The sequence below is a fragment of the Ornithodoros turicata genome, chromosome 3 (genome assembly GCF_037126465.1).
Source record: "Ornithodoros turicata isolate Travis chromosome 3, ASM3712646v1, whole genome shotgun sequence".
NCBI classification, from domain to species: Eukaryota; Metazoa; Arthropoda; class Arachnida; order Ixodida; family Argasidae; genus Ornithodoros; species Ornithodoros turicata.
Genome location: NC_088203.1, coordinates 102,274,474 through 102,297,028, shown reverse-complemented (window position 1 = coordinate 102,297,028; position 22,555 = coordinate 102,274,474). Strand labels below are relative to the sequence as shown.

At 45.1% G+C, this 22,555-nt stretch overlaps 1 protein-coding gene across 4 annotated transcripts in view; it reads left to right on the top strand.

Moving 5' to 3' along the window:
• LOC135389015 (epidermal growth factor receptor-like) overlaps nucleotides 1-22,555 on the top strand; it is a 152,173-nt gene that overhangs the window by 32,084 nt on the left and 97,534 nt on the right. For 3 of the 4 annotated variants that reach the window (XM_064618933.1, XM_064618934.1, XM_064618938.1), the window contains exon 2: nucleotides 5,164-5,215. The exons of the other annotated variant lie outside the window; for it this stretch is intronic. In XM_064618933.1, coding sequence (XP_064475003.1) covers nucleotides 5,164-5,215 — 52 coding nt within the window. The remainder of the gene's footprint in view (nucleotides 1-5,163; nucleotides 5,216-22,555) is intronic. 4 annotated transcript variants of the gene reach the window in all.

Genomic DNA, 22,555 nt, shown 5'->3' with positions numbered 1-22,555 from the left:
ATGCATCCGGGCTCTCGCGAAAAAAAAAAAAATAGTCGAAAGAAAAACCATCGGAAAGCCCAGCCAAATCAAAGCGGGGGGATCTTCCGGATATGTCACTAGCGGCGCTACCATCGCATCTGGTGACACCGGAAGCAGTGAGCGGGGAACGCTTCCGTTCACTTCCGGAAGAAGAGCACGTGCAGCAACTCGCAAAGCAGACGACACGATGTGTCCGCGCGGTGGCGATGGCCGTTTTGCTTTTTTACGCAAAGAAAGTAAAAATCTTTGCGACGAGTTATTTTTCATCAGTTTTTGGGTGATTAGGATGTGTTCGAGAGAGAGAGAGAGAGAGAAAAAATCATGCCGTTATAGGTAGGAGACTTTCCATATTCGTCGTGATAAGGAGATGGATTTGAGCCGGAGATATGGGTAGTGAGGGCGGTTATTTTTAATCGTCGTGCCCAGATTTTTTTTGTTAAAGTGGGGACTACAAACATGGTTATGCGCGGTTAGACATGTTTTTTTTTTTTTTTTTTAAATCTGAACGTAGAGGTCAGGTGTGTTAGTGCGGAAGTGCGTCTAAAAATGTACCTGCTGCGGGTCGGGATAGATCTGGTTATATTTAGGTATCGAGAGCAAAATGTGCATGTGGTCCTCTATGAGACGGTTCAAGTCGTTTCGAGGATATATGTTTGATGGGGTGCGCGTCCCTTGAAATGTTTTTATGGGGAGCTTTAAGAAAAAAAAAAAAAGAAATATGGGACCGAAGACCGCTACAGGTACGCATATAGACTTCGTGCTAGCTTCTTTTATTAGATGGTTTTGGGCAGATTGAAAATTGAGGAGCAATATGTGCTCTAGTCACACATATGTCACTTTCTCTCTCTGCCTGTCACTCTCTATATACGTAATATGCTCCGGAAATGCGAAAACGCGTGCTTCCGGTGGTCGTTTTGTCTTAAATTGCTTGGCGGGAATTTCGTAGAAATTTAGAGCACTTGGTGAGGTGGCGAGCATACTGAGACCAAATGTGGACGTTTAAGGACTTCATTCGTCTCGGTCGTTTGCATTTCTCAAATACACACGTGTCTGAATGTGAAGCGCGTCTCCGAATCTTTCCCGATGATGAAATTCGTGAAATTTGGCGTCCACAGAGTTGTCGAAAACCACACCCTTAAAAATGAACTTCACCTCATAGCATGCTCATAGCCAACCACAATCTCGAATGATATCGTTATCTGCCCTGATTTGATGGAAACGGGAGGCGTACGCCTTTTCTGTGACACTTATGCTGTTCATAATTGTCACAAAAAAGCGGACGCCTCCCATTTTCAACAAATCAGGTCAGATAACGATATCATTCGAGATGATGGTTGGCTAGGAGCGTGCTATGCGGTGAAGTTCATTTGTAAGAGTGCAGACCCATAATTATCATTCTTTTACGCATTATTCTCCACGTAATTATAAGAGGAAGTGTTAGTACTCCTTTGGTTTCCTACTCGAAATGCAAGATTCAGTAGTGGTCAGTCACCCAAGTTGTTAGGGCACAACCTTGCATGAAAGATGACCGTTGTGATGTAACTGCGCCAAGCACTCTTAAAGCTCGCATAAGGAGTGAATTATTACTTTCTACACTCTTAGAAATGAACTTCACCGCATAGATCGCGTCTAGCCAACTATGACCTCGAATGATATCGTTATCAGTCATGATTTGCTGAAAACAGGAGGCGTACGCCTTTTTTTTTTTTTTTTTGTGGCACTTATGCTGTTCATAATTGTCACAAAAAAGGCGTACGCCTCCCGTTTTCAGAAAATCAGGGCAGATAACTATATCATTCGAGGTTATGGTTGGCTTGGAGCGTGCTATGCGGTGAAGTTCATTTCTAAGAGTGTAGGCATATTTCGACTATAGGCTAAATGCTCCTAATGTTCATACAGAGGACAAACAATTGGTGCTAAAGAAGCTATGAGATTAACCACTCCTAAACGGTCGCATGTATAGGAAGTGACCGTGTCACGCAATCGTACGCAATCTTTACGAAGGTGACAAGTGAAAAATCGCCCAGGGAGACTCGAGAGTTTATGTAAAAACAATAAATGAGGCTAACCATCCCCAAAATGAAGGAGCAAATCGACACATTTTCATGGAATCGCGGATCCCCTGCAGTTTTCATGTCTTTTCTCACACATCCGTTACACACAACTACCTCCGTGGGCACGAAACTTGAGGTCCTCTCCGATGTATAGCTTTCGTTTCTGCTTCGTAAAGGACCACGCGGAGCAAATGACGTTCGGTGTATGTGCATTTGGTGAGCAGCGGAGCAAAAAAAAAGGACGTTTCTAATTGCCGGTGGCCAGATGTTACGTGCTCTCCCATGCGGCCCGCTACAGATATTCGTATGTGTGTGTATTTTTATTTCATTTTCTTTTCTTTGCGTTACGTAGGTTGCCATGACCGTAGTTTTCAGTGCTCTTTTGTTCGCTTTATTGATTGCTGCATGTTTAAGGAGGATTGGTTCAAGGTCGAACGTTCTCTGCCCGTTGCGCAAACATTGTGGAGGGCGTGAAGTAATAATAAGAGAGTTTTAGATTATGGTACCCATGCACACGTCGAAGACCCAAAGGTTTACGATGTTGCCACTGCGTTATGTCCAGAACCCCAACGGTGTTCTGACGACTCCTTATCTCCCCCATAGCGCTTGGGTACCCAACTCTAATAACGTTTTAATACCCGAGAGACCGCGTTTCTTTGTGCTATTGTGTTCGTTTGTTATTACCAGTTCTACTTAGCGCGTTAAATGTAACTTATAGTTGTCACGCAGTTATTTTTTAAGAAACGTAATCCGGGCAAATGCTACTTTAAAAAAACTTTATTTCGTCCACTTGTCAGCTGCAGTTTGCGTCACATTCTTGTTACATAAAATAAAACAATAAAGAATACGGTAATTGTTCTTTCGAAGTTATCATTATAGGCTTCCATCCTCTCAGTCCCATCCCCCATAAAAGAAAGCCCGTATGACATTCACAGTGGTAAAGATCGTTCTGAGCACGCAAGCACATGACAAAAATGCGCCACTACGCGAGTAACTTGTAATTAGTTACATTTTACAGTTACTTTTACCAAAAGTGGCAACTATAGTTTCAGTTTCAAGTTCTGAGAAGAGTACTGACTGGCACTGAAAAAGAGCAGCCAGTTATTACTCAGTTACCACCCGAGACTGTGTCAAACATCTGAGGAACATGATTGGGCTTCAGTGTGGTTCATTTGTCGATTAACAATTGGTACGTAACAATATTTTTTTTACGTTTACGCCATTACGTCACATGGCTAGCATATACAGGGTGTTTGCTCTAACGTGTCCAGAAATTATATTTAAATCGAGCGATAAAATAAAAGCAAGTGGTATACTTTTCTGCTACTTGAGTAAGAAACAGGTACTGCTTCACTAGTAGCACATGTTTTTTAGTCAAGTAGCTTAAAAGTAGCTCTCGTTTCTCTTTTATCACTCGCTTTAAATAAAATTTCTGGACACGTTAGAGCGAGCACCCTGTATATACATGGAGGTAACCGTTCCTCTTTTTATGAGGTCGACGACGTCGCGGACTGTGTCCAATTAAACGCTTCACTTCCAGTCGACACGGTCGTATTCACTAGGTTGTACAAATTGGGAAGATGTCGCCGTTTTATTACGTAAGTCGAATTACCTGTTCTTTTAATTGGTCGTCGCCGGTCTCAACCATATATATACGTATACTTACGGAGCTCAGACTGTAAAAAAAGTTAATTAAGCGTCGGGGTAATTTTGTACCAATGTGAAGTACGTTTGCCTTGATAGCTGAGGAAAAAAGCGTTTCTCGATAAGCGTTAATGAGAGCAGCTTGTAGGCGAACAATTTCCACACAGGTTTGGCTGGAGGTGCTACACGCTGCGAAATTGTGAAATGAAATGCACTGTTGCGTCTCGGAGCAATTGTGTCGCTGTTGCATACACTGAGAACTATATAGTTCGTTGTAGCGAAGCTGCGTTTTCTATTTCGAAGCTTCGCTACAACGAACTATAGTTCTCGGCGTATACAACAGCGACACAACGTGCACTTATTGCACGTTAGCCTGCGTACGTCCTTCTATAGCGCGTCGGTGATATCAAGCAGGCTTCAAATTCGTGCTGTTGGAAAATGGTGCTCCATCGTAAAAGTCTGGCACTTCTTATTTGGTTTTAACCGGGAATTTGGTCCGTCTCGACGGTGAAACTTGTGCCATATATATGTAACGAGCCAATTTTTGAATTGCATACACAATGCAGGCGCATTCTTTTTCGGAAGCACAATATGCTTGCTTGCGTAGCGTTAATTTCCCACTGACGTATCGAATGGGGCGGTCTTTTCCGGCATCGTCTCGTTGGCAAAGTACCTGGTCACTTGCACCACACTGAATGGTGAAAGGTAGTACATAAACTGGAGCTCGAAGCAGCGGTTTTTAGCACAACGCGGGGATTTTAACTCATGGAAAGCTTTGTCGTTGCTTTTTTTTTTTTTTTTTTTTAAGTTTTTGTTGACGGTCGAGGAAAACCTTTAGTGGATGCAACTTTTGCTTCTTGGGGCCCGTGGAATCCGTGTCCGACAATATGTCTCAGGCTACCTTCCTTCCGGGATCGGGTAGCTGTGAAGTAACTGGGAAGTAATTACAACTTCTAGTCCTATACGGTTTCTCCCCATATTACTCCCTTGACCCTTTCCTTCCCCCTCCTTTGCCCCCCTTTTGTTTGGAATAGCAAGCCGACCTTCGTCTGGCTGACCTTTCCTTTCTTTTTCTTAATAAACATATCCCCCCCCCCCCCTGATATCTATACTCCCCAGCTCTGCAAACAGTTTCTGAACTTGGGCATAAACGCCCTCGCAGGTATAATCGCGAAGGGACCAGTGGTCTTGGGCAATCCACCTATAGTTCCCAATATGACTAAAAGTAGTCTTTTTCATTGCTTTCATCGAGTGTGGATTATTTAAGTACGTGCGCTTCAAAGTGCGCTACAAAGTACGTGCGCTTCGCGGCGCTAACAGCGAATAAAAATAAATAAAATAAAAATGGAAGTTCTTTCGGCTCTCGCTTTATTGTTGTAACGCGTTCATTTGGAGTCAGTATCATAGCAATGATGTGATTATAACTTTTTGTTTTGTTTTGCAGGTAAGGTTTCGCACAAGATTGATTGGCACTCCATTTGATGTCACAGCAAAAGGTGTGAGTTTTTCTTTTTTTGATGGCTGGAATGTTACCTTGATGTTGACATTGCTGCAATATATCGCCAGCAGCTTGAGGGTAAACTTGTTTTTTCCCAAAATGCCATTCATATAGTAGTATTTGTTGTTTTTGCTTGCATGAAATGCAGTCGTCTCGAAGTCGGGCTGGTTTCCGAGAATGTAAGTTAAAAGTTACCGCGAGCGTCTGCGATGTTTCTGGAATTATAGTTATGTCAGGGGCATATATAAGTCATGCTCACGACGGGTAGCACCTGTTCCTCGCCTCGCTGACAGATTTATGCGCGCCAATGGAGATTACCTGGCACTGCCTAGAGATTTTGCGCACACCTTTTCGTTTGAGTATATTCTCAGAAGGACGAGACATATTTAAGTCGCGTGCTACACCGTAGAATATATGCTTCTTAGCTTTCGTAACCTCGTATCGCCATACGTAGCGCACCGTGGTGTACCGGTAGTAATTAACCGTAGTGCCGTGCCATGGCCGTGATGCAAAAGCATTCCCATTCTACAGTTGGCAATACGAATCACGCAATCTAATCAGTCAACAATGCAAAAGAAATGGGGCAGAGTTTTTAGTTTGGGGAAAATAAAGGGAATCAGTAAATTAAGGATGTATGGAATAGTAGGCTAAAAAAGTAAGGAAGATGGGCTCATTAATTATGTGAACACTAACACCGTATTTCGGTGAATGTAATTTCTCATCCTCAAGTGGCATATAGATAATTAGAAAATGAATATTTTCCTTCGAGTGATTAGGCGTTGTTCTACGGCCAGCAACACTGAGTCTCACCTCACCGGTATACCTCGTGTACGGCTACAGCTTACTGTAAATTTTGATTTTACCGCTGGCGAATATTTTAGAACGAAATCGAGGGAGCAGAATGACTGTCCATCCACGTGGCACGAAGAAGTTACAAAACGCGTGCCCGAAAAACAGCCGGTGGCCCACACAAGACTTTCGGTGACGTCACACAGGCTATACAGAAGGTAGCAGAAGGAACCTTCAGAAGTTTCGGTTTCGTTTCGAGCCCCGAACGTGTCCACGACTGCCAAACCAACCATATTTCTTAATTTCGGAAAAATGTATCGAACTTATCTCACCATTATAATAGTTTCGGATTGTTTCGGAGTCTCCGTAAGAGAAATGCCTCAGAGAGGGGCCGGTATTTCCAACAGAGGCTGTTCGCAAACGAAGAACTGCCTGTGTTCCAAATATCGGCGGCTCTCGTACGTCCTGAGGCACTGCGCTTAATATTTCCGCTGAATCTTCTACCCTTCTGCTTTCATATGTTGATCTCCTATTTGATGACAAAGCACACACACGCTCCTCTTTGACCTTGGAGCTTGGACCGTGTCTTCGAGCGCGGCCTCGCGGCCGCATAGGGAAACTGTTTTTTTTTTTTTTTTTTTTTCTAAGAGAGTCCTGACACTAATCTAATATAACTGCGGTTACCTCCATAGGTAGTCCTCCTGCTTGGTAACAATGCACACTCCCTTAGTCAGCACATACTGACACTAATCTGAAGTGGCGACATCTGACGATGATAGCTGTGCAGATTTTTGTCGTCACGAGGAACATTAGTGTTGGTTTTCGTGAGGCAGGGCCCCATTTCGTTTCGTTTCGTTTTCATTTTCGAAAGTGTGTTCCGGTAGAAACAGGTTTTATATTTTTCACCGCACAATAATCTATACAACCAGCTTTTGAGCGTTTAATTTCTTCGGTTTGTATTCTTTCTCTAGTCCATATCAATCAATTATCAACCAATCTATCAATCAATTCTGGAATACCATCAGAAGCGTTACGAAGAACAGCATACTGTTCTTTGTGACGCTTGTAATGACATTTCATAATTGAATGATTGACCGATTGATTGATATGGTTCAGAAAACGGAATGGGATCCATATTTTGTTGTCTCTTCTTTGTGACGCTTGTAATGGCAATCCATAATTGATTGATCGTATTTGATTGAACACAGTGAATACCATCACCCCTATCATATTAGTCCCATTGAATGTTTAGTCCCGAATTAGTCCCGAATGTCCTCATCAGAACTGCAAGTAGTCCCAAACGTCCCCCGAGGGACTATAGTGATTGCGGCAATTCATGTAGTCCCCAAACAGGACAAAACCGTTCTTTTCTCTTCTTCTTCTTCTTGGAGTGCACTAAGAATCCCAACAACGTAATATGAACGAGGAAACAGGAAATATCCACTGACTCCAAACCTATGCTCTTTTTTACGTGCGCTGCGAAAAAAAAAAAAAAAAAAGACACTCGTACGTGACCGAGCTGATCTTTTCATTCTGTCCATCGATCCTAGCCCATAAGAACCGGAAATGTTGGTACAAATCATTCGGAGGATGACCAGGGAGACGCCTTTTTATTGCGTGTCGAATGCGTTGCACGTACATCGTCGATGTCCGCGTCTTTGAACGGTGTTGAAATACTAGTCGAATCCTGTTCTGTACAGGTTCGCACCGAGGGGAACTCCGGGTCTGTCGCTTTCTCAGGCTATCCCGTATATGCAAGAAGAGTAATGATAGTTATCTACATTACAGGGAAGAACCTGTTTAGGCTATGCAGAGTGGGTCGTTTTTCTTGCAAAGTGTCTGCACATCGGTGACGATTACCTGTGTTGAGTTTTTTTTCTTTTTATTTTGTTGTTGTTGTTGTTCTTGTTGAATGAATGGCTGTCGATACTGTGTGTTTAGCTCGTTGTACGTAATTTGGAGGTTGTGTACTCGGCCCATCATTGCTGGGTAATTAGTGATGATTGAGAAGGGTTGCAGACCTGCTCTCTTTGGGTTGTCTCGTTTTTACGTTTCTAAACCTTCTGGTATCGTTTGAGGCTCCCGCAGCGATAATCTGTGACGGCCAAGCTGCTCTTTTTCTTCTTTTTTTTTTTCTTCTCATATATACAAGACTGAGTTGGAAATTTTCACGTGGTTGAAGGAGGGGGGGGGGGGGGGGCAAAGAGAAAATAGGCGGTGCAAAGCATAACGGACCAATAGACAGCCTTTAAAATGATCAGCAATTAACATGGTTGTTTTCTTATCAATTTCTTTCTTATCAGTTAGCGGCAACCTTAAATTGAATTGTCTTTATGTTTTGTCCTCCGAAGTGCGCTGTGATTGAAATAATAGACACTACTCTTCTTTCAGTCTGCACGCTTTGCTTTATCCGTGCGTTTTCTCATGCGTGTGGTATGTGTTGCTATGTGCCACTTCCAGATTCAAGAACTGTTTATTCCGAGCTCTTTTTGTTATGCGTGCACCCGAAAGAAATGTTGAGATATACAAAAGAGGTCGCTGCCTTGCACGCAGTTTGCGTCAGAAACATATTCTGTGCATGTCCAATGAGCAGCGGAAACTGACCGGTTCCATTCTTCCTCCTCCGCCCTTCTTCTCCTGCTGATTGCCTTGGCGTCGTCTGCTTGCTAACAAAAGTTCGCCGTGCCGCGTTTTCTCGATCCACCTTCGTTTCGTTCTGCATGTTAGTCGTTCGTTGGCGATTTGCTATGTTTTTCTTTTTTCTTCTTCTTTTTTGAAGGATGAACATTTTTGAGTCCTGAATCAATAAGTGAAGTGGATTGCTTTTGTGGTTTATTTACGATACCTTCAAGCTTTGTCGTCTGCTTGAAACTTCGAAGGGCGTCGTCTGCTTCCTGAATCGAAAACGAAGTGTCGTTAGCGTTCAAGGGTGTTTCGGTCTTCTGCTCATTCTTTGCTTTCTCGTCAGCCGAAGATTATAATTTCGTCTGCTTTCGATACTAACTTATCGTTTGCTTTTCACGTACCTTTCTGGTGCTGGCACTGTCACTCAAAATGATCGTCTGCTTTGCATCGGTGGTTATTTTGGTGCACTGCGGCGTAACATTTTCAGTTTTGTTTTTATTGTTATTTTTATTTTCGGCTGTTACTCGGCTCTTACCGTGAAGCACTGCTGCCATCGTTACTGATCCACAGGATGAAGGAGAGGGTTCAAAATTTCCGCTACAACAATCGGACATAATGCAGCCACGGAAAGCACGAGCTTTCACGGTCTTTGCTTTGCGAAGCAAACGTAGCAGACGAACGCGCAGGAATCCGGTGGCCATATTAGCTGCCGCTTAGCGCTACCCCCTCGTGCCACCCCCCTCTAGGTAATGGAGAAGTCGTGCGCTATATGCCTCCGCTTCAAAGGCGATTTCGAGCAGAGCCTTTTGAGAGCCGCGATCGGATTCTCATGGATGATTTTTTTGTTTTTGTTTGTTTGTTTGTTTTCTCTCGTTTACTTGGCCATCTCTGGCGAAGATCGTGAGTTACCGTGTTTCGAATAAGCATATCCTTTGTGAGAGTTCGGCGTAATATTCTCGAACCCCACCGTCAAAAGAGGGGGAGGAGAGAATAATGTCCATGTCGATTCCCATGCAGGGTTTCCATGACTCAAGTTTTGGTTTCTGTTTCTTTCCCTCGCGTTGGGGGGCGGGACAAATTTCAAGGTTACGTTGCGATGTCACGGATTCCGCTATATTGAAATCGTTTCTTTGTGCGCGGTGAAATGTTAGTGTCGGCCAGGTATGCGACTGGGATACTTTCTCGAATGTTATGCACGTTTGACGTGTTCTGTGGGAGGGCGGGGGGGGGGGGGGGAATGCACGCTGATGAGATGTGATTTCCGGACCCTGTGGTTTGTGTGTCCTGTTCCAACCATTAGGCTTCGTCTTCTTTTTGTCATTCCTTCTGCTTTGTGCGGGTCAAAATGCGTTATAACCACGACCTACTAGATTATAACGATCATGTCATAATCGGCAACCCCTATGAGGAGCCCGTCCGCACGATCCGCTAGGGGCGCTAGTCCTCGGCCCGTCTACATCATGATTGGACAATGGAAATTTGAATTTTGAACGCGCAGAAGCGGACGTACGACTATACCGTAGCACAGCGTTTCCCAAACTTTTGGCGGTGACGGACCCCCGGAAGCGATGAGAACCAATTCACGGACCCCCCCCCCCCCCCCACACACACACACACAAACTTCAAGTATTCTGGCAAGTACGTGCGAGTTTTCCCGCTTACATTCTTTTGCGCTCCGGCTGCACGAGGCACCCTCGTCGTCACTGTTTGCGGCAGCGTGTGCTCCCTTCGCTGTCTCCAGCCAACGTTTCATTAGGCTGACGGTCAACGTGTCCCCCTTTATATTTATGAAGACAAAGGCCACACACTTCTTGTTTGTATGTGTATGACGCGGACAAACGTGCATTGCAGGACTTTTCTATCAGAAATTAGAAGCTAGCCGTGAAGCATGCTGTAGCAATTTTGGAAGTCCTGGGTGTTTGGAAATCGGGCAGCATGTACGAGCGCGTGTTTGTGGGGACGAAAATCCTCACTGAAATGTGAGAGACGGTCGCGGACCCCCACGGACACTCTCGCGGACCCCCAGGGGTCCGCGGACCACACTTTGGGAAACACTGCCGTAGCAGACGACAGCAACAGCTCCTATGAAAACGCGTAGAATGATGATGATAATCAACTTTAGAATGAAACATCTTGCGTGGGATATCCACCGCTCGTACAAAAATACTAAGGTAAGCTGAAGTACAAAGTATTGTAGAAGTTGAGGAAGCAATAACCGGGACGATGAGCAGCGCCACCGCTACCTTCCAAATACGGCGCTGGGAAGGGGTGCCTATGATATTATTTATTAAACTAGGGCTACACCGGCATGTACTCCTCGAATGACCGTGCTCAGAGTACCAATCGTACATGGACGAGTTGTCGTCCCATGTAAGAGTGACATCACCAGACGTCACAGTGGCTTGCAGCCAGTGGCGCGTGGGTGAGGGATTTACGCACGTTGTGGCCAGTACTTTTACCCTTGGCGTTCGGGAGCTATTGCTCATAAGCAACGATGACACCTATAGTTACTATAGGACATAAAAACACGGGCATCTCATAATATTCAAAGTTGCGGCTTTCTCGTGAGGCTACTTGTGAGGACGTGCACGCCTCACGCAGAAGCCTTGAACACAAGTGGAGAAGTCGCACATATAAAAAAAATGAGGTGGTTAGTGGTCCGTATAACGTATATGTTTCCGAAATTCCAACGTCTTCTCGGTAATTCAGCGTATACGTCTGCAGTAAAAAATAAATAAATACAAAAAAAGTACGGGGTGAGGGTGATGCACCTGTCTCGAGTAGTCGCGGTGCTATATCGCCTAAAACCAGTTTGAATAACACCACGCGAACGTTCACTATCTGCCAAGGCATATACGCGTGCACAACCGTATATCTCAGACTCAAGGGAGGCCACCGGGTCTGTTATATTTCATCCTCGGTTGCAGCAGCAGCGCAATGTATAGCCACGCGGGGGTTTGCTGGTTTGGCAACCCTGTCTCTCATTATGGATTCAAGAGGGACCAGTTGATTAGGCGCGGAATGCTAGACTTTATACGTTCTGCTTTCTTTACGTGTGTGTCTTCTAACGGTGGTGGCTCTCACTGCTTGCTGCTGAGTGATGGCCTCACGTACGTTGCTTGGAGAGCTACGGCGAAATATTTCGTAAAGCAAATTTCTGTCGAAGAGGAAAGTAATATACAAGCGAGCTGGTGTATATACTTGACATTCGCAACAAGCTCGGGGAAAAGACAAATGGACCCCCAAAACACGAAACGAATATCGCAAGACGAGGCTCAAACATGTAGCAGCGGAAGTTTTAATAGAGACTGGGAAAGGGAACGCCAAGACGTGCAAAGCTGCGTTCAGTTTCCCTTGTCTGTTTGCGTACTATATTCGTACTTGCTGTATTAAAACCATTGCTGGTTCGAGCCCTGTCTCGCGATATTCGTTTTGTGTTCTATCCATGTGTGTTTCCCCAAAGTTCAGCGCCATGTTGCCAACGTCAAATTTCGGTCGACTGGTGTATATAGATGTAAAGCCTATCAGTGCTTCTTCTCTTTCTCTCCCTCTTATGCCGTGTTCGCACTGCGAAGCAGCTGTTGCTATCAATGGTGTTGTTATTACAAAGAAGGCAGAACGAAAGAGAAGAAGTCAGAGCGGTTAGTTGCATTCTGGGTCGACTTCAGGGATAACTGTGCCTACGGTTGTTAAGAAAATCTACTGGAAACCCGGGGAAACCCTCAGACGGCAGAGCCAGTCTTCGGCGTGGCCTTGGAACGCGACGGATAAGAGCATGGCGTATCCACAAAGTCATGCCGACAGCCTATCACTAAGTATATCATTTTGATCGATTACAATGCAGTTCATGGCCCTTCACAGAGACATCATTATACACCAGTATAAAAACCATTTACGATGCTTCTATCACCTAACCATTCGCTTGTTCCTGGAGCATTTGACCAGTGCGCCTTCTAGCAGCACGATGCGCGCACAGCGAAGTAGCCGCATTGTCATCATCATCTCAATCATTCGGGCACTAACGTTTACATTGCACCCGCCCACTTGGCCCATCGCACTGTAAGAGCAACCCCGTTCTGCAATGTCAGTGCAGTCATTTAGACTTTATACGCGCATGTACCACGTAGAACACTAGGGGTAAGCATCATTATAAACGCAGACGACACGAATATCGCGAAGCAGACGACAGTGCAAGTTGTCGTCTGTTTCTAAAACAACGCGTTATTATAGAGGCAATTTTTCCGCGCCGGACGGACTGGGCACTCTGGATGTTCCGGTAATGATGGTATATAGCCGTATAGCTTTATAGTGAAGCCGTGGAGAGGATATAGTGTCTTCCCTTCCCCGTCCAAGTAAGGTTTCTCGGGGGCCAGGCCAATGCTCGTTCTGCCAGAGTGACTTTCGCGGAGTTGTAGTGGTGGTGGTACTTCAGAATGCATGCGAGGGGGGTCCACTGTCTGAAGGGGGGAGGGGGCATTCTTTTGTCTTAGGCCTGGCTGTGGTATCGTCCTCCAGCGCAAAGGTGGTGGAATGGCTGGCGAGAGAAAGCACCGATTGTTTTGTGCCTCCTTCTTGGTCATGTTGTTGTGCATGCAGTGACAAGCATTTTTGCGCAACAGACTGTTTGGTAGTTCGATGACTCGGTTCACGTTCTACATGGCGAGGGAAGAGGGCTCAGCTTGTATTGAAATTGGAGGGAATTAATTGTTCTAATGGAGGCTCAGTTTTGCGAATATAATGACATTCGTTCTGGGAAGCCAGGGGTGCCGCCCTAAGTTTGATAATAAGGCGCCCTAAGGTGTTGATATACGCGGTAATAGCCGGGTGAGGTGAGTGTCAGCGAGTACCTGAGCGCATATTTCGGTGCGTTCTGTTGTGTCCGAAATATACATCATAGAACGATCACAAAATATAATCATCATTCCTGTGGCCTCGGGGACGGGAGGGGAGGGGGATATATTTATTAGAACAAAGGGGAAAAAAATGGAAGGAAAGGTCAGCCAAACGGGACGTCGGCTTGTTATTCCGCAAAGAAGAAAGAAAAAACGGGCCTGACAAATAAGTTTCAACGAATGCCCGCGGATGCAGTTGTTCATTGAATCATTAATTATGCTCTGGAGACGTGTATGTTTGTAGTATTGTAGTATGTCTGTAGTATCCTTCTTTTTGGCGCGTTTGTCGAGAAAACGGAGAGAGCGTCACCCTGAGAAAAAAACGCGAAACGACGATTGCTCTTTGGTGGTGCCCTCTGCAGCGCGTCAAGCGTCATTAAGATGGCAGTAAAAAAGAACAGAAAGACGAGAACGGCAAAAGCACATAAAGGAAAGACAAAAAAAAAAGTTAGAAAGAATCTGGGAAAAGTTCAGACCTGCCTCAATTCGCGAACCGTTACAACTTAGGGGAGCAAACCTCGCGACACAAAAACCGAAAAGTGGCATAAAACAGAAGGTCAAAGTTCGAAGAAGGGAAAGAGACAAACCGTCAGGGAAGAAGTGCTGTCCCCTCAATTCCTTTTCCCTTCCGACTGGGAAAAAAAAACTCCCTCTCTCCCTGGATAGTCTTAACCACGGTCTGACCCTGAAGCCGTTTTCTTTTTTTTCTTCTTTTGGTCGCGTATTGTTTTAAAAAATAAGGAGAAAGAGAGACGGCCGGGGGGTGTCGTTTTACAGACGAGGATGGCCGCCGATTCCCATTCCAGTTCCCACGTCGCCTCCCCATCCAACTCCTGCTCAGAGGCAGAAGGACGCCGCCCTGGGTGCTGCGCCTGCATGTTTGAGACACTTTGTTATATACGTGTGAGATACTGGCATGGGAAATATGAACTCGTATTTGTGTGTTTATCTTCTGTCTGGAGAAATGTGCTCTTGCGCTTTGTCGAGTGCGTTTATTGTCATGTGAGATTGTGTCAGTCCTCGTCGGTGAGTGGTGGTGCTGCGCCGCTCGTAGCGCGTTTGTACCTTTGAAGTCGGCCCAGGACGCACATTCCCCCGGAGCGTCAGTCGTGGCGTTGCCCACCTCTGCGAGGCCGACAACGGGGAGCTCTTTCGTTAGCACCACCAGCACCACCTACACTCTTAAAAATTAACTTCAACCACATAGCACGCTCCTAGCCAACCGTAATCTCGAATGATATCGTTATCTGCCCTGATTTGTTGAAAACGGGAGGCGTATACGCCTGTTTTGTGACAATTATGCTGTTCATAATTGTCACAAAAAAGGCGCACACCTCCTGTTTTCAACAAATTAGGGGACAAAACCATACCATTCGAGATGATGCTTGGCTAGGAGCGTGCTATGCGATGAAGTTCATTTTTAAGTGTGTATCTTTGTACGCTTTTATTTTGGGAGGTGACTTTGCACAAATAATAATAATAATAATAATAATAATAACTGGATGTATTTATGTAAAATCGTGGGCGACACCACCGTGGTCGTTCCTTAGATACTTTTTCCCCAAACGAGGATTATTTAACGTGCATGAAAATCTCAATACCCCACGCCGCTAACTTCGTGGAGGACGACGTACCATGCACTCTTAGAAATGAACTTCACCGCATAGCACGCTCTCAGCCAACCGTAATCCCGAATGATATCGTTATGTGCCATGATTTGTTGAAAACGGGAGGCGTACGCCTTTTTTGTGACACTGACGCTGTTCATAATTGTCACAAAAAAAAAGGCGTACGCCTCCCGTTTTCAACAAATCAGGGCAGATAACGATATCATTCGAGATGACTGTTGGCTGAGAGCGTGCCAGGCTGTGAAGTTCATTTTTAAGAGTGTGCTACCGAGCTGTTGCTGTCCTCGGCCGGTTTCCAAACCGCAACCTTCGATTCAATAAGCGTACACTCTTAAAAATGAACTTCACCGCATAGCATGCTCCTAGCCAACCATTATCTCGAATGATATCGCTCTGTGCCCGGATTTGTTCAAAACGGTAGGCGTACGCCTTTTTTGTGACACTTATGCAGTTCATAATTGTCACAAAAATGGCGTACGCCTCCCGTTTTCAGCAAATCAGAGCAGATAACGATATCATTCGAGATGGTGGTTGGCTAGGAGCGTGCTATGCGGTGAAGTTCGTTTTTAAGAGTGTACACGTTGCCACATCCCATGGCCACATGATAGATTCACTGGTCCAATTCGAAGCTTAAAAATAAACAAATCCTTCGAGTATCCAAGCTTTAATGTCACAGCCCTCTCAAAAGACAATGCCTTCTTTCGTTTGGCAAACGTTTGCCTTATACCAAGCCGAGTTATAATGGCACTCAGCATGCGGTCTACCTCTATACTATCTGGATAAATTAAGAGAGCGACTAAAAGAGCAGACATCTTTATTTGCACAGAGGCAGAACAAACGAGCCTTCGGCGTATAATAGCTTGGAGAAGAAGAAAGCTTGTCTGCTAGCCATTCATCAGTGAGGATGATTGTAGTGAAAGTGGAAAGGGCGAATTGGCCGCCCATCGATAATCATACGCTGTGTGTGCGCGGTGCCTCTTTGACTTTATTTTTGTTTTACGTTTCAAATGCTCGCAAAACAAACTAGAGGGAGGGCTTAATAAAGGAGCTCCGTTTGTGCTTCTTTGTTGCGTATATAAAGGAATATGTACGGCGCTCGCTGTGCCGCGGGCTTCGGGCGCTCGGAGAAGGGATGTTTGTGTGTCTGCCACGATATCCCACCGTCAAGAATCCATCGTTTAAAATCCCATATGTTTAAGACTTCTAAATTAGTGCTTTGTTATGAAGAATGACGGAATGATATATAGCTGATGAATAATGCATATTACTGACAAACCTCGCAGTATTGCGTGATTTTGACGTAAGTAGAAGTCATTAGTGAGTTTTAGTATAACGTACGCTGTCGCCTTTGCGTACGTAACCGATAGCGTGGTGGTTCTGCGCAATGCGCAAAGCTGTTCTTGCGCGTGCGCAGAACCTCCAACGGTATCGCTTACGTACGCAAAGGCGACAGAGTGCGATATACTAAAACTCCTGTTGTCGGGAATAAAGGCCAAGTTTTTGGCGACCGTAAAGCTTAGCATGGCGGCCACATCAGGTTAGGTTAGGTTGGGTTGGGTTAGGTTAGGTTAGTTTATCTTTTTTTTTTTTTTTTTTGACAGTTTATTAGGTTGCGGGTGCGCGCTACGCTACGCCAGCGCCGTTTGGGATTTTGAACATATGGGATTTTAAACGCGTGATTCTTAACAGTGTCATTTCGGCTTACCCCTGTTCCGCAGCCGCATTAGTAGAACTACAGTGCTATTGGAGTCACGGACTCATGTGGGTGAATGGAAATAGCGGAGGAGGCAACCACGTTGTCGATGTGCAAGTGACCACAAATCTTTCGTTGTCCGATCTATGCGTATAAAGTACGATGCCTTTCTTTCGATAAACGGCGTGAGAATCGAGGTGACCTGGTAGGGGTGCGAACTTCAGTCCGCAAACACTGTGTTATCGTCTTTGAGGTTGACACAGTGACTCCGACTAAAGTCAAGCGTGCGGTGCTTTTCCATACCTTCTAAAGGAGAGAGTGTCCCCCAACCCTCTTTCTTTTGCAAACATCGCAGAGCGTTTGCATGAGGTGCATATAGGTTGCAGTGGTGACAATAGCATGTGTACACGTGCGAGGGCAAGTTTCGGCCTATAGGGAAAAAAAGAAAAGACAGATGTTGTATCGTTTGGCCGATGGCCATGGTGGTTCGTACCGCATTTGAAATATTATGTTTGCCGAGCGACGACACTTTATTGTCCAGATGGCCTTCAAGCTCAGAACAATAATAAACAAAGAAGATAAACAAGGAGGAAAAAAAAAAAACGCAGACTAAAAATTTTCCCGCGTTACATACACCGTTGAAAACTGAACATTGCACACACTAGTTTTCCATTTGTTTGTCTAATGTTTCGATAAGGTGCTCGCTCTTGGATTCATAATCATTCCTCGCTAAAGCTGCCTTCTGGCTTTTTAGCACGTACCGCTGAAATGAAAGTTCGACCGAAAGGTAAACGTCACTGGCTGTTCCTTACACCGTTTTCTTTTTTAATTGTTCGATGTTAGCACCTCGAAGGAACAGTGACTGTACAAACGTGGACAGATCATGGTAGGACAGCAAGAATGAGACAGGGGGCGCTGTTTGTAAGCGTCCAGCCAGGGCCGCCTTCAGGGGGAACCATGCGGACATCTGTCAAGAGAGGGTATAGGCTGTATCCTCTCGGCCATGCTGATGGTGTACCTTGCAATGATCAAGCTCGAGAGGCGTGTGACTTTTGCTTTCGTTATTCCTGAACCTATAGGTGGTTACACTACCTCGTATAGTGACAATAACTGATCGCATATGCTGTATCATTCAAAGCCACGGCATTGCCCCGAGAAAGGCTTTTGGCACAAACCGGCGCACACTCGCGAGCAGGTATCTGTTCCACCCGCCCAAGCAGAAGCGTTTCAAAAGCAGACGACGGAATTGTCGTCTGCAAGAAGTCCCTGCCTATATCCGCGGCAGGTTCGACGTTCGTCCACGAGGAATGTTGAGACACCCATGGCGCGTCTTCCCATTATCCTCATTTTTTATTATCCTCATGATCCTCAACGCAGTAAGAGTTGGCGGATTGTTCTCATTCATAACTTCTATAGTCATTCATACGGGCTACGCAATAAGCGTTTCACTCGCAATCTCTCCTTTTGTTGGACGCTTCCTCGATATCACTCAGCCACACGCCCGTTAATTGCACCCCCAGCCAATTAATTCCTCTCTAGTGGGTCTTCTGCGCGCCACGCGTCTCTGAATTAGCCAACCAGAGAGCATCAACTTCTTCCTATTGAAACGCCACCTCCGGCCATTACAATAGCGGCCAAGAAAAGGGAGCTATGCGACCATCACGCACATTTTTTTTTCTGTATTTGTTTGCGTTCTGCACGAGTCAAACTGTGAAAAGCTAATTGGAAGTTCACGCCGTAAGTTGCACAAAAAATGTAACAATCGTTCTTCCATCAGAAGACCATCGGTCCTGCAACCGCAGGAGTCCTTGTTGCGCATCTCGTAATAATACTTGGGCTTAATTTAGGAACAACTTGATCGTGTAACTTACTGTTGAAAAGTAAACACGATAATCCTGAAGGTATGCTGAAGGTAATCAACGCAAAAGCGTGCTTGTCTTTTTTTTTCTCTCGAAGCACGTATGAGGATAAGAGAATAAATTACAATATCGAATGTCAGTTGAATAGGTGAATGTCAGTTGAAGAAGCAACCAAAAATAGACTTCGCCCACATTTCGTTGTCTGGTTTTCAAAACTCCAAGTCATGCTTGATGAAGCGCGGCTTCATCATAATTAGCATTCCTCGCCAATTAACGACGCAAAACTCTCGAACGGCATCCTCTGGCCCACGCGTTCCCCCAAGCACTCAACCATTGAAGCGACCTCTTCACTCATTACCAGGTTAGCCGAGAAAAGGCCGCATCCTTGGCTGTTCTTGCCTGGCGACGACCGCTACGTGATTTTGGCCACAGCACGCGTTGTGCGTTAAGCTGTGACGTACGCTCTGCTGTCTTTGTGTGTGCCCATTGTGCCAGGTCGTTATATGGCACTGCTGTATTTGGACGCATCCTGTGTGTAACGCGAGACACTGCTGTCTTGGATATGTGCTCTGTACCGTAGCAGAAGGGCGTATTTTATTTTCATTTATTTATTTATTTCAGTCGTAGAAAATATTGGGTTCCGAAGTTTATTCGGTTAAATGCCCTGTGGTCCTTCAAAAGTAGCGCAGCAGGCTACACAAACGAGAGTTTCGTTCTGGTAATAGCATACATTGTACGCTTCCTTTTGCAAAAATAATATTGGCGTGCCAGCTATTCCGAAACCGAAACTAACGTTCTGTGTGACGTCACGGATTGGCCCAATACACTGGTTAGAATCCACGCACCGGCAGTTTCCGGCAGCCCTTTCACCATCACCACCACCACCACCACCGGCAGTTTCCTTGAGTTTTCACGCAGGGAGATTCCGCGGTTGTCGAACGACACACAGTCGGCCACCGCCACTGTCGATACTTTTTTTTATACAATTTTTTTTTTTGTCCCTCGTGCCCTTTACTGAGGCAGATTGAACGTTATACTGTATTCCTAGATCTTGTGGAAATTCGGTCGCCATATCCAGTAGCACCATTTACAGTCACGTAGCAGAGCTGATAAGAGGTACAGCGAGATGAGAGATGAAAATCTAAAATAGTTGAACGTTCAAAATTCGATTGCGTATGGGCTGTCCTGTCATGAGCAGTGAGCCGCGCCTCGAGATTCGAAGTAGTTTTGAAAAGCTCATAATTAAAAGAGAGAGAGAAGGAATACTGCTTCGATAGACGCTAGGAACTGCAAGCACTTTCGCGCTGGACTCCTCACCCTCGATGTGATTCAATAAATATTTAGAATGAAAGTTAACTCATCTATGAACGTCACGAATGACGCACGTCCTAGGCCGACTTTTTAGGGGACCATGCCCACAAATGTCTGACGAAAACTCCGGAAAGGCTCCAAACAGCACAGGGATTCGAACCCGGGTACTTCTCACTCTGGACGTGACGTGGCCAGCACGCTAACCACTGAGCCACGCGAGCTGGTTTAGTCTAGCGTAATAGTTATCAACTTATGTTATGAACCCGTGAATGTGCCAGCGCGACCTCGAGGAACCTACTACACAAGTGCAACAGTCTAGAAGTGAGTGGGGGAAACTTCGATGTCGTACGAGTGGCAAATTATTTATTCCGTTTGATTATTTAATTGTGTAACTACAATTAATTTAACTATATATTGTTTCATCGCAAGATGTCCCTTGAGCTTTGCCGGATTCATTCCAATGTCTCTCAGTGGGTTGCCACTGATGCTTGTAAATTCCGCGGAACATCGGTTGAGAAACAGCGTTCTAGGGAATGGCCTAGTTTGGACTCTCTCTTTCTCTCTCTCAAAATCGCATCGCAGAAAGCTAAGTTGTTGCGGATCGGAGTCCGATGCCGAAGTCTAGGTGTAGGGCTTGCAGACAGTTTCAAAACGCGCGCGCAAGACGCACAGACGCGCGATAAGGTTGAATCACCTGCCGAGGGGAAGCGCTGCGCAACTCACCGTGCTGCCACCACGTGTAGATGTGCGCAACCTCGCCGTGCGCGAGCTATATTTCTGCGCTAGGAGTAGAGGTGGCGCTGATACAGTTCATTTGATTGAGTTAGGCCAGGTGGCGCGAGCTTGAGCTTACCCCCCTTTTCCTTTCTTTTTTCTTAATAAACATTTTCCCCGGGCTTTATTTTTTTTTTCTTTTTCAAAACATATTTATTTACAAACCTGAGCTTCCTGACCCGATTCAAATGGAAAATCACAATATTCGTCCATCCACGCCGGGACTACGCATTCGGGACACCGGGTTGCCGCACTATCTCTGCTTATATAAATATCGAAGGCCTTCTGAGACATTTTTTATTGCTGGTATCATCCGCTTGAGCTCGAGGTGGTGGTAGGGAGAACACAAAACACAGGTGGACAGGACTAGACAGGTAGACGCTCTTTAATGATTTGTGCACTTTTTTTATGCCCTTGTCGCACAAGTAAAGCAGAATTAAAGCAGGATAACAGTTGCCACTTGCCAGAGAAACTATGTCATCAAATACACACGATACATTTCAGTAATAGGCTGGTACTCGGGCAGTGGCACCTTGACTTACAACAAAGTTAATTTCACCGTGCGTTATTTTGTCTGTGGTTGTTATTATCAATAAGCAACGTTTAAGAGAATAAGAGTCGATACGCAGGCTAGCTGGTGATATATGATTTAAATGATTAAACCCCGACACAAGGAACATCTAGAATGTGAGAGAACTGATGTTCTGAGTCTGGAACAACATAGAAAAGACAGTCACATACAAGGCCTCAAGTTGTGGGTTCAGTGTGGTTTCGAGTCCTACAGCTGGCTAACCTTTTCAGTGACTTTCATCTTTCATCTAGAATGCGTTTGTGATTGTCTCTGTGTTCCTTGTCTCGGGGTTTAATAATTTTCATGACCTTTAAGATTTTGAGCCAGTTGCTCCGAAACGTGCGAAGTTCAAGTATATACCTGTTATCACTCGCTACAAAATGTAACAGCAACAACGAAGCATTGAAGTAACTACACACTTCAAAATTAAATATATCCCGCTGGAGGAGTGCGTGCGTCTGTGAACGTTTCGAAAAGCTTGCTGTAGATGGCGCAACCGGTTTAGCGAGATGGAGTAGTGAACACAGTGGCCGATAGGTGGTGCATGCGCTCTGGTAAAATTGTAATCGTTGTAGATTTACATGCAAGGTGTGTCAGCCATACTGCACGTGCCGCAGGGTAGGACTGCGGATAACAGAGAGTTTTAATGCTACTAATACTACTAATTAATACTAGTACTCGCTAATTTCGACCACCTGGGGTGCATGCGCATTTCGTGGTGGTCATGCTGAAAGAGCTTGCCATTGTCGGCATGTGCAGTAAAATTGCACAAAAGTTCTCACCAACCAACAGAAGAAACCTCCGCATTATGCGGATGGAATCAAAATGCTTCGAAGAAAATAGCGAGTTTCGATGAAAGATTGATTAAGAGATTTGTGTGAGCTAATAAAGTCGTGCCTAAAACAGATCTGCCTTATGTCGATGAAATATGAAAGTCACTCATGCCCTATGTCGTCCCTTTGAATTAAGTCTAGTTCAACGTAAACCAGATTTTTTTTTATATATTTTGTTACAGGAATATGAATTTGAGAGAATGGTACGGGATCTTGCTTTCATGACCCTCTCGCCCCTATGAACACTGAGAATTCGTCTGGGAGGATGATATAGGCAGAGAATCAAAAATAAAATAAATTACTAGACCAGAATTTGCTGGTAACACTAGTCAGGCGGTCAGTAAAGAAGCAGCCACTTCAAGT